The sequence below is a fragment of the Perca fluviatilis genome, chromosome 6 (assembly GCF_010015445.1).
Source record: "Perca fluviatilis chromosome 6, GENO_Pfluv_1.0, whole genome shotgun sequence".
Taxonomy (NCBI): Eukaryota; Metazoa; Chordata; class Actinopteri; order Perciformes; family Percidae; genus Perca; species Perca fluviatilis.
In genome coordinates this window covers 32,106,230-32,118,565 of record NC_053117.1, presented here as the reverse complement: position 1 = coordinate 32,118,565, position 12,336 = coordinate 32,106,230, and the positions used below count along the sequence as shown (strand labels likewise).

General features: G+C 37.1%; 1 protein-coding gene across 5 annotated transcripts in view; it reads right to left on the bottom strand.

Annotated features, from left to right (window-relative positions):
- The window catches only part of adamts3 (ADAM metallopeptidase with thrombospondin type 1 motif, 3), a 176,959-nt gene that overhangs the window by 90,969 nt on the left and 73,654 nt on the right, over nt 1-12,336 (bottom strand). For all 5 annotated transcript variants that reach the window (XM_039803991.1, XM_039803993.1, XM_039803992.1 and 2 more), the window contains exons 6-7: nt 11,408-11,491; nt 6,817-6,973 (exon numbers count right to left, since the gene is read on the bottom strand). In XM_039803991.1, coding sequence (XP_039659925.1) covers nt 6,817-6,973; nt 11,408-11,491 — 241 coding nt within the window. The remainder of the gene's footprint in view (nt 1-6,816; nt 6,974-11,407; nt 11,492-12,336) is intronic.

Here is a 12,336-nt window from a genome sequence, read left to right as displayed (position 1 = left end):
GATGGAGAGGGGTCAAGTCCTATTCTATTTCAAGCCAGGGCCAGAGATAAACAAAGGCTCTGCGAAAACATGCCCTTGAAAATTTAATGCATTTTATTAAAATTTATACAATTATGAGGTGTAAATGAAATTCTGCCACTTGCACCCTCTAGAGTAGAAAGATACAAAAGTTTTAAATTAAAAACCTCACACACCTGCAGCTAGCACGAGGAGAATGATTTACCCATACAAACCATTCTTTTTTTTTTTCCTGATGTCAGAGGGGAAAAGGCTGTTCTAATACTTGTATTAGAAATATACGTTTCTTTCTTTTTGTAGATGTATGATGCTAAATAGGCCTATGCAAAAAACAATATGATCTTAACTAAGAGAAATTTATTCAAAATACAATTTAGGAGATATGTAAAGCATACATTTTATCAGTATAATGGATCTGCAAAATAGCCTCGAGAAAGAACTTGTTTTGGTGGAACATGTGCTTGTTCAAAGGTTGTTTTAGTCGTGCAACAGAAAACTCAGATTGGACAGATAGTCTAGCTAGCTGTCAGGATTTACACTGCAGAGATCTGAGGAGCAGTTAACCATAGTCCACATAAATCAACTGGAGTTTAGAATGCCAACAAAAAGAAAGCAGAAGGTGATGGACATCTGGCCTAAAAAGAGGGGCATCTGGCGGAATTTCCGGTGGCACCTGAACAATCCCAGAAATGGAACGTCCTCAATATAGATTACATTTATAATAACTTTTGTATGGCTGTTGTTAATTATTGCCAGTTAAATAGAGACATGCCCAAGTGTGCTGTGTGTGAGATACTTTTAGTCAACTATATGGCTGACCAGTATATACTCTGTTCCTATTCAGACAATAAACAGGCCCATGATGGCGTAAAAGATAGACGAGTCTCCCACTCCTCATTCTACACAAAATGCAGAGTCGAGGGGTTGCATGAACCAGCCAGTCATAGAAGTGCGACTGAGCGGGGTTACATGTGCCTTCTCTTGAATATAATGAAACTACGTATATGGCACTTGGCTTGTGGTTCTCAAAGCGCCAAAAAAATACATAAAAAAAAAACTCAACAGCACCTTGACCAACTGCCACTTTGCTCATTTGAAAGCCATGATGTCTCTCTCTCTCATGGGTGGGCCTAATTCTCTGGGCGGGAAAAGCAGAGAAAGGGGAGGTAATCTTGCTCCTTATGACCTCATAAGGAGCAAGATTCCAGATCGGCCCATCTGAGCTTTCATTTTCTCAAAGGCAGAGCAGGATACCCAGGGCTCGGTTTACAGCTATCGCCATTTCTAGCCACTGGGGGACCATAGGGAGGCTGGGGGTACGCATATTAATGTTAAAAACCTCATAAAGTGAAATTTTCATGCCATGGGACCTTTAAGATAATCCACCGAGCTGTGAACAGTGTAGGAACTAATTATTTTTCTACCTAACTACACCACCAACTGTATAACTGTGCAGAAATAAGCGTGCTCTTGGACGAGAAGGGTCATGATTTCTGGAAAGAGACATTGCTGTTGAGTTTTTTCAAATTAATTATTGGGTGTGAGTGCCATTTAGTTTCATTATATTCAAGAGAAGGGGACATTGTTCCTCCAATATCTCCAACACTAGGCAACTCACACCAAAACAATTGATCAATAGCATTACAGGTATGTATTTTTTTATATTTCACAACAATTTTTCTGATCTGCCATCCATATGGTATATGTGGGAAGGTTTATGCAAGTCATAATATCAGGTTGTTTTAAGCTGGAGAAAAGACCAAAATAGTTTTTTTTTTAGAGAGGGCCGTCTCCATTGTGTGAAAAGAAATAAGTGAAGGGCATCTGATGGTAATGACCTACTTATGTGTGTAAGTAGATTTACTGAAGGCTTAGGAAATGCAGGATCACAACCTTGACAAAAGATCCAACATAATTCTATGATGTTTGATGGATTAATTTAGCTATTCAGGGAAGGGAGAACTGGCATTTCCATTCCATCTTTACCATTAACCATTTCACCATATCAAACTGTTTTTGTCCACAAGGTGAAATCTGGCCCTCTGTTTATTTCCTCCTCTGAAAATGATTCCATTTTAAAACATGTCACACTCAAACTGACGTGAATGTGGCTCTGCATCAAATTTAACAATGGGTCTAGGGAGGACTGCGAAGATGTGATTGTAAGATGTTTATTCCCCAGACAGCATTGACATAATTCTGCCTTTGACTAGTGGAGTCCTACAGAAAGCCATGAAGCCAATCATGTGTTTATCTCCGTGATAACTGAGGCGGCTCGGTGTGGGAATTGTTATGTTTGATTGATTTTTAACAAGATTAAACAGATTTAAAGCTTGAAACTGATGAAACATAGTAGCTAGAGTATATATTATTAAAAGTCCCCTTGTATTCATAAAACTGCAATACAAATGGCCCGACAGTAAATGTGCCAATAAATAGAACAGCTCAATTCAACAATTCATTTTTCTCTCCACTGATGGGAAATAACTGTTGGCTAGCTGTCGATGGAGGATAGAGGATGCAAGCACTTATTTTCTCTCCTGCGTCTTATGCTTTACTGTCCTGGGAAAAAAATTAGAAGGAGCTTCAAAAGATTTTGCTTTTGCAGAACAAATAAAAGACAGCGAGGAAGAAGACAGACTACTTATAAAAGTTGGAAATTCATTGATCAAGTTGGTCTAGTAGAAAAAATGCTTTTTGTCTCTTTCTTGTTCTTCAAAAAAAGCTGCTGCAAAAACATGGACAGCATGTTATATGAAGACCTAGAATAACTTTTATCACACCAGGAAGACATTTTAGCTGGGGTCCAGACGCCTGAATTTCTGCCCACATCTCTAATTTGTTTTTAGCAATTTAAATGTGAAGAAAAAAGAAAATTCAAATAGATGACTAGGATAAAGACTGCACCAAATTCTGCATGGATTAGGAGGCTCAATTAAGAGACAATGGTAATCCAAAATAGTTAATACAGTCTGTCATTAACACACAGTGTCCTATATTGTGACAATACATTTGGTACACCATGTAATCTTCAAAGAAACGTTACCTAATGGAAAAGATTCTGTACCTCTGCACCAAAGAGTATGGAGACTCAAAGTGTTCAATATTTAAAAAATAAATAAAGACATTATGAAGTATGAATAATCACAAACTATATAAACACAAAATAAGATAATTCTATGTATGTATTTTTTAGTTATGAGCTCAATATTAAGAAATGTTCTTTCTGCTTCTTTTCACATTTTATCTATAGTCAATTTGAAGATACATTTTCAAAATGTTCTTTTCTAAAGTCTGTTACTTATTTTACAGTACTGTTTTATTTCATAATGCCAAATTGCATCACACAAAACACTTATGGGATTGGCTGTCTGATCGTTTAGACCAAAGCAACCGCCAATCACATAAATGGCAATAACATTACAATAGTGAGCTGAGTTTTTAAAATATATAAAATTATTTGTTAGTTATGTTGTATATTTTTTGTCTATATAGTACATTTTTGTATGTATTTATTCATCTGATAAGGGGTGTCCTCGACTAAGAATTTTTATAGTCGAATCAGAATTGTCAAGCCTTGCCTATCGTTAAATCATGTGAGTGGGGGGCGACCATGGGTCACGGATCATGGAAAGTGCAACTTAAATCTGTCATGGGGCGGTTGGATTTATTTACCCACTAGAAAAAGATTTATAAAAAAATGTGCCCAAAGGCTCAATGAGCGCCCGCAAGCACACTATATGGTCGAGCGACCTAGAGAGTGACTGAAGAGATCGAGCATCGTTAAAACAAAGCAGTCAATCAGAGAAATAAAACGTTTTCTCCGTTTCATTACCAGAAATGTGGCTGTAGCAAGTATCTCACTATCACTAACGTTCCACATTCATATGTAGACGCAACAAAAAAGCCTGAAAGTCAAAGTTAGGACGGAAGTACAAAGAATACTTGCGCTATGAAGATGATACACTGTCTCATCTCATCACATTGGTGTAACTGGCAGGTTTCAGAAGTTGCAGACCGGCGCATTGCAAGTAGCTGCAAGTTTACACTCGTCTAGGCCAGAATCTTTTGTCTGAACTGGACTTTACAGCGCTGCGAAGATTCGACTGTGAGACTGGCAGTCAAATCATGCTCTTTCGATCAAATATTCAACTATTCGGGGTCACCCCTACATATGATGATTTTTTAAATCATTCTTTTCAAAGTATTTAATTAGGTAAATTAGGTAAAATGTTTAGATGCAGCTTTGAACTCAGGTCAATTACAGAGCATCCCTGCAAGGAACAGCCCACTTAAATAGTGTTTGCTGGCTTTTATAAAGTTAAGGAGTCACCAGCTGAGTCAGTAGCTGTCCCTAAAGCTTCAATTTTCCCATGCACAGTGTGAAATAGATTGCTTGCTGCACATCAAAATCTGAACACTGACCTTTTCTATCTGTGCCAGGCCTGGGGGGGGGGTCCCTGAAACTATGTGTGAGTACTATGCTATCTCTGATATCATGCAAACTGTTGGTCAAAGAAAGGATTCATGTTTTGGAGAGTGCTTTACAAAGGCCATGCCATAATCAGTATCGGATTAGGTCATCAACTAAGGCTGGGCGATTTGGAGAAAATCAGATATCGCGACATTCTTGTCCTAATACCTCGATGTCGATATTGTGGCGATATTATAGGGTTATATACAATTGGTGCTTTATCAAAATATCTTCACAATGAGATTTTAGATAAATAATCTTCAGTAATGTAGATATAATGACTAAGTGAGTAAGGCCGGTCACACAGTGGATGCGTCGAGCGAGCATGTCAGCTGTGTGGCGTGTCCGTTTATATTTCGGCTCCCATTTTGACAGGTTAGAGCTTACACACTGCCTGCGTGACACGCGCGTCTCTGGTGTGGCTCGAGCCGCGCTGAAAACCTACTGCCTACTAGAAATGGAACCAAGCATGTTGGAAGCGTTTCCAGGCAAAATAGAATAGGAAAATATGTTTATATGTCGTTTAGACACAAATACATATTAATAAATGACATGTTGATGTTTGAAAGTCTCTAGGTTTTGATATAAATGCAGATATAAATGTAATAAAAAAAACAAAATCGATGTTCTAACATTGCACCTGTCAATACAGAACGAAATATTCTGTAGCCTATTTTCCCGTCAATACTGCCGACGTTGTCTTTGCTGTAATCAAATCAGTATATATTTAAGTTTAACATGGTATTTCATTTTATCAATATGAAACATACATGTGTCCAGACAAGGCTAGCAGCAGCAGCGCCGCGTCAGACACGATTCTGGTGTGTAAAGACAGAAAAATCCACGCAGCCGCCATGCAGCTGACACGCAACAGAAACACCACACTCACGCCACGCAGGCAGTGTGTAACCGGCCTAAAGGTAAAAATAATAGAAGAGCTAGAACAGTCTGGTAACACAGAATATGACATCACTTTATTGTAATGCAGCCTTTAAAAACAGGAAAAGACAACACTTAAGCCATTTACGATATTACAATATCCAAAATCTAAGACGATATCTAGTCTCGTATCACGATATCAATATAATATTGATATATTGCCCAGCCCTATCATCAACATAAAGAATAGGGTTGTGCAAATAATGCCATCAAGATGTCCTTCTTTATATTCCCAGCATTGTCCCACTACCAGTCACATTAAAGGGATATCTACCTGGGTAAAAATGCATAAATGGTATCTGTAACCAGCCTACTCCGTTGCCAAACCCTAACAAAGATCTACTCTATGTCTACAAGGTCAAATGAGAAATATCCCTCAACTCTTATTCCCATGACAACCACATGTCAAAATGACCATCAATTACCAGGTCCAGTTCAGCCAATTCTAGATGTACTAGGGGCTACAGTGTCTCACAGTTCAGGTAGAGCGTGACATTGTTTACCAGGTCACTGTTCACTTCAACCTCCGCTGCATCACACTGACTGTGTGCACTATGTCACAAAATCCATTTTATGCCTGAACAAGATGAAGGCATGTAATCAAGTGTATTGTATTTTCTGTATTTACTTTCTCCAAAACACAAATTAAATCCAAAATTGCATTGATGCAAGTGATGTTAGTTGAGGTAAATTTCAGTTTGTGATTGGGTCTCATTAGAATAGCAAAAGGAAGGAATTAGCAGATTAGCAAAAGCACACCATGTTTGCTTCCAAATGAAAAGTAAACGCAGCTGGTGTTCAAACTGGCAAATCAAAAAGACATGAAGCAAGTTGAAAGGGCCTTTAATAGCAACGACTTTGGACAGTTATTTTCTCTCATTGTTTCAGTTTGTCTGCTGTGGAAGAAATAAGAAGAGGGTTGGGCAGTCAATATCTGGCAGACAGTGTAATTCGCCTTGAGTTTCCAGCCTTCCCAGGTCTGCATTCACAAGACTATAATTTAAGGAAGAGTACCAAATATGAAGCACAAAAGGGGATTTGTGGTGTTATCCTTGGAGGATTAGTTGTGCTATTTGTGCTTGACATTGGTGATAAAGAGGCTTTTTGATTGTTCAGTGCTCTTTGCAGACAAAACCCTGTGCTTAGAGCATCTGTGACATGCTAACTGTAGATGTGTTATCCCTTAAAATGAATCCAGGGCAGTTGTAGCCTCTCAAGCTCATTAATGTCAGACTAAACCAAAGAATCTGTCCCAATTAACAAGACATGCTGCTATTACTGCTGTGTATTATGATGCATACCTTCCTGTAACTGTATTCAGATTAACCACACAGGCCAGGTCAAAATGCTCATTTGAATGCCAGTTTGCCATCCAGGAGCCTTACCCTGCATCCCCGTGGGGCCAAAGCCTTGGCGAGTGAGGAAAATTGCGTGGTCGTGGTGCTCGGCATGATCAGGGTCGCCTTTCTGCTGCACAAATGCCCAGCGGCACACATTCTCTAGGCTCCTTGATGGGTTGCCTCTTTCAATGAGGCTGATGGACTGACAGGAAAAGAGAGAGAGAGAGAGAGAGAGAGAGAGAGAGAGAGAGAAAAAAAAAAAAAAAAAAAAATTCTTATTACTGAACCTTGACTGTGTAAACTTGTATTCTGCCAGTCCAAAACCGCATTGATTGTTAAAAAATCGGGTATGAGTTGCATTCAGTGAAGACACAAATTAAACATGGGGGCCCTGGGATGAAACCTATTTTCTCTCTTCTGTCTAAAAACAGGTGAACGTACATAATGCATTTTTACAGTATGTGTGAAGGAGAGCCAGAGTGGATGACCCCTGCCATCTGGATACATGTTCTTCCCCATTTAGCATCACGCCTCTATTAGTAATGGCTTTGGATGTGTCACTGGCATGCTCCATGAGTCTGAAATAACAACTTCTCTGAAGCAATTAAATAACAGCATGAGAACAAAAAGCAGAATTATGACATGTTTGGAATAAATGTTGTGTGTTTGTAATTGGTATTACTGTGATGTTGCACATGAAAGATAACAGATTAATAGCAGGCATGAGACTTTTAGAGCATGAGAACATTTAAAACAGAAAATAAAATCTAATTGAAAATAGACAATGTATTTCTCTGTAGAAGTGTTGGTTCTGTTTGAATAGACTTTAAGTGTGGGAAAGGGAGCATTTGTGCTGACCAACTGCAGCAACACCTCCAACATGTTACCCATAAATAATTAGTTTTATTGATGCTATTGTTGTGGTTATGGATATTTCTGTTGCCTGTTTGCGTATTTCTGTATGTTTCCTGTTTTGTATATTTATTCTGTGTATTTCTGTTCCCTGTTGTGTAGATTTATCTGGTTTTGTGTATTCTGAGTAGTGTAGGTTTCTGTTTCCTGTTTTATTTTGATAGTCTGTTTTCTGTCTTGTCGTGTCTACTTTTGCTTCCTGTGTTTTCCCGCCTGTGTGATTGTCTAATGTGCTCCACCTGTTCCCCAGCCCCGGTGTCACCTGTCCCGTGTTTGCTCGTTACCTAGTTTATTTACTTTATATCCTGTAGTGATACTATTTTTATTTTATTTTTTTAAATGGTTTTCTAAAAGCTGGGCCAAAGATGTTTGTTTGAGATCATGTTTGTATCCTGATGGTGTACAGCTTCTGTAAAACTTGTTTTGTCCCTGGACAAGTCATTAAAACATTTCATTGTAATTATTGTAATGCAATCACTAGTTGCAGCCCTGTTTGAAAAGATTGAGACTTCAGTTTCTTTGATTTTGATTTAATTGTATCAAAAAATGCCATAAACATGAAAAGACATCTAATACAATTGAGGATAAAAACACAAAGTCCAGGACTTATTTCCATTGTGTGTGCTTTGTGATGTGATCAAACTTAGTGCAGAGTGAGGAGAAGCATTTTCTTTGTCTCAACTATTGCCTCCCACACACCAATCATCTTGCACTCTGGGAGGAAAATGCTCCTCCAGCTAACTTCCTCCAACATAACTTTGTTAGAATAAAATCACCAGAAGCAATTATGGCAGAACTTATGAATCATGATTGGCAGGAAGTTTATGTATGACTTGATGTATTTATGACTCATTTTTAGATACATGTTTGACACCCTTTAAGAAAAACCTGAAGAAAAAGTACAAAATCTATAAAAACAGACTGACATCTATTATGAAATTGCAAAGAAGTGAATATTATGATCAGTCAAAAATTATACATTAATTGAGAATATCAAGGAAATTGTAAATTAGTTCAATGATTTGTTTTGTTAATGTAGGGCCTAATATGGCAAAAGAAATTAACCTTCCTAAAGCTTTCAACAACAGTAACTCAATGTTTTTGGGGGAGTTTGTGAGAGTGATGTATTAGAAAGGGTCAGAAAGTTTAAGAATAAAAAATCTTTGGATGGTAATGATATCGATATGTCACTCATAAAAGAAGTAACTGACTATGTTCTCAAACCATTTATAATGTTACAAATCTTTTGAAACTGGTACTTTTCCTGATTATATGACAGTGGCTAAAGTGGTTCCAATTTATAAAAAGGGTGACAAGCATTTTGTTGCAAATTATAGACATATGTCTTTACCTCAATTTTCTAAAATACTTGAAAAATTAGTTGTAACTAGACTTGATGACTTCGTCGAGAAAAATGAGTTATTGAGTGATCACCAATATGGGTTTAGGAGCAATAGACCAACATCTTTAGCAGTGATGGAATTTATTGAAAATGCAGCAATAGCAGTAGATAAGAAACAGCATCGGTGTGTTTATTGATTTACGTTAAGCTTTTGATACAATCGATCATTCTTTACTTCTTCAGAAATGTGAACATCAGTGTTGGTCATCTTACTTTAAACAAGTAATTAGTTACAGTTACAAATTACTTCTCCCAAAAAGTAATTGAGTTAGTAACTCAGTTACCACATTGTAAAATTAATTAGTTACTCAGCAAAGTAACTGTGACGTTATTTTTTATGTTCTATAACGCTATTACGTTCTATAACATCTTTAACGTCAAAGATATTTATATTAACTGATTGAAGAATAAAAACACTATATATAGTATCCCCTGTTGCTGACCCAAAAAATCAAGCATTGCTCCTTCTCCTTCGCTGGAGCTCACGCTAGCTGCATTTGGGCTCTGGGTTGGGTTAGCAGCAGCAACAAGCGTCGTGTTAGCATGTGTTGATGTAAGGGGCTTCATAAGATTCGAGTTGCTTGAGGCAGACGTGGATAAAGTCTTTTTTCCTGGGCATAGCGTGCATGTTACATAAACATTCTTGCCTTTAATTTCAATGAGCGAGAAGTAGTGCCGGTACTTCCAGTTCAAGAACGCTACCTTTGAATTTCCCTGGCTCGTCGCTATTGTCGCTGTCTTGTGTTTAGTGGTAGTCAGAGCGTGCAGTAGGGCATCCGCCCACCCAGCCAATCATCATCGCATTTGCAACGGTGTCATCCCCCCCCCCCCCTACTCTCTCCAGGCAGCTGGTGTGCAGCCAAAGCCTGACACCTCGCGCTTCATTCAACCAAATTGTAGTAACGCGCCACTTTACATTCTCAGTAACGATAACGGCGTTGCAACGATGGGAAAAGTAATTAATTAGATCAGTCCGTTACTGAAAAAATAACGCCGTTAGTAACACCGTTATACTTAAACGCCGTTACTCCCAACACTGGTGAAAATTGGTATATTGGTATAAGAGGTGTCGCAAAACATTGGATAATAAGTTATTTAAATGACAAGTTCCAGTATGTAAAAATGAATAATACTGAATCAGATCTTAGACGAGTAACATGTGGTGTTCCAAACGGGTCGGTATTGGGACCTAAGTTATTTATACTTTATTTAAATTATATTTGTACTGTATCTAAAATCTGGAAATTTGTAATGTTTGCAGATGATACAAATGTATTTTGTTCAGGGGAGGATATGAAACGATTATTAAATACAATAGTAAGATTATTAGTCATTTAAAAAATATTTTGATGTAAATAAGTTATCTCTAAATGAAAATAAAACTAAATTTATGGTGTTTGGTGATATCAGGGCCAATTGTGATATAAAAATGAACTTAAATGGAGTAGAAATTGAAAGAGTATATGAAACAAAATGTTTGGGAGTGATTATAGATTATAAATGTTTGAAGTCACATATCGATTATATTAAAAGAAAATTATCTAAATCTATTGCTGTTTTTTATAAAGTAAGGGATTATAATAAGAGATGTCTGCATATATTGTATTGTTCACTTTTAATGCCATATATGTCATACTGTGCAGAAATATGGGGAAATGCATAAGAAACATAGATCCTATAATTCAACTTTAGAAGATAGTGATTAAAATAATACATAAAGCTGGTTATTATGAATCAACTAATCAATTTTTTTATAAGAAATTTCCAGATCTTGTATATTTGAAAACCTTGGAAATATTTTTGTCTAGTTAGTTGTCTAGCCTTCCTGTCTGTATTCATTTTCTTTTTTTAATTAAGAGAAGGTAATTATAATTAAGGACGGTTTTCTATCTTTGAAACTGGAAACTGGTGTTTCAGTTTTGGGGGTTAAATTATGGAATGAACTTAATGAGTTGAAAATGTGTATGTCTCTATTGAGTTTCAAAAAAGCTTTAAAATCTAAATTAATTAAAGGTTATGAAGTCATTTGAATAAAATGTAAATTGTAAAATGTATTTCTAGGATTGTACTCAAGTATTTGGTTTCATTTGGATTTCTGGGTGATTCTATAGGGTTTATGGTATAGGATAAGCAAAAATAAGCCTTGGCTTCAGCCTATTCATTTTTCGGTTATATACGGTGGGAAATTGTGGTAATGAATTGTTTCTTTCATGTTAAAATTATTCATCATCATCAAAAAAAAAGTTTCTATTCTTTTCTGTATTTTTTCCTATTGCTTTCCAGAAACAAATCCAATCAACAGAGATGGCCTGTGACACTCACCTTGGCATACCCCAGCATGATCATCCTCACCAGGACCACGTTGATGTGGACTCCCAGGGACTCGTCGTGGTAAATCTCATTCACCTAAGAAGCAGGTGGACACACATAGTCAATCAAAGGTCAGTAGCTCAAACAATTAGCATTTTTTAAGGCATCTGCGTCATTGGCATGTTCATTCTGGGCTTCTATTTTCAACTCATCAGAGGAAGTGAGCGAGAGAAACAAACCATTATTTACAAATCACTGCACAAATTACTGTAATCAGACCTGTGCAACCACTACTTGCATCTTTTTGAAGGAGTCAGTAAATGCAGCGAGAAGGAGCGTCCTATAATTTTCCTTGAAAATGATCGTCACCATACCAGTAAAATGACAAAAATAAGTCTTAATTAGCATCTAAATAATTGGAGGTGTATGTGTGTGTGTATGTGTGTGTCTTACTCCCTTGTCAATTGGTTTTACAGCAAGGCATACAATAGATTAAAAAAAAAACATAGACATACACTATAGAAGGAGATGGGGGGTGACGTGAATACCAATGGGCTAGAAGACAAACAATAGTCACTAGTGACTGACTTTCACCGACTTTGACATTTCCCAGTGTACAAAGCCCAACATCAATAACATCTAAAAGAGCGGCAGAATGAGAAAATAACTACAAATACCCACAATAAAGTGCAAAGTGACCAGGCATGTTGAATACATGATCAACATCTCTTCCATCATAAAAAATCTGGAATTTATAAAAACTAAGGGTTATGTACAGTACACTACAGGGGAAGATATGTTTCACAGGGATGGTTAAAATATTTTCTTATGTGAGAGTGGGACAGCCTCACAGATAATTGTGCCTTTTAAAGTAAAAATAAAAAACAGATGCATAGAGGAACAGAAAGAAGTGTGTATTAGTATTCAGACCGTTGTAGCTC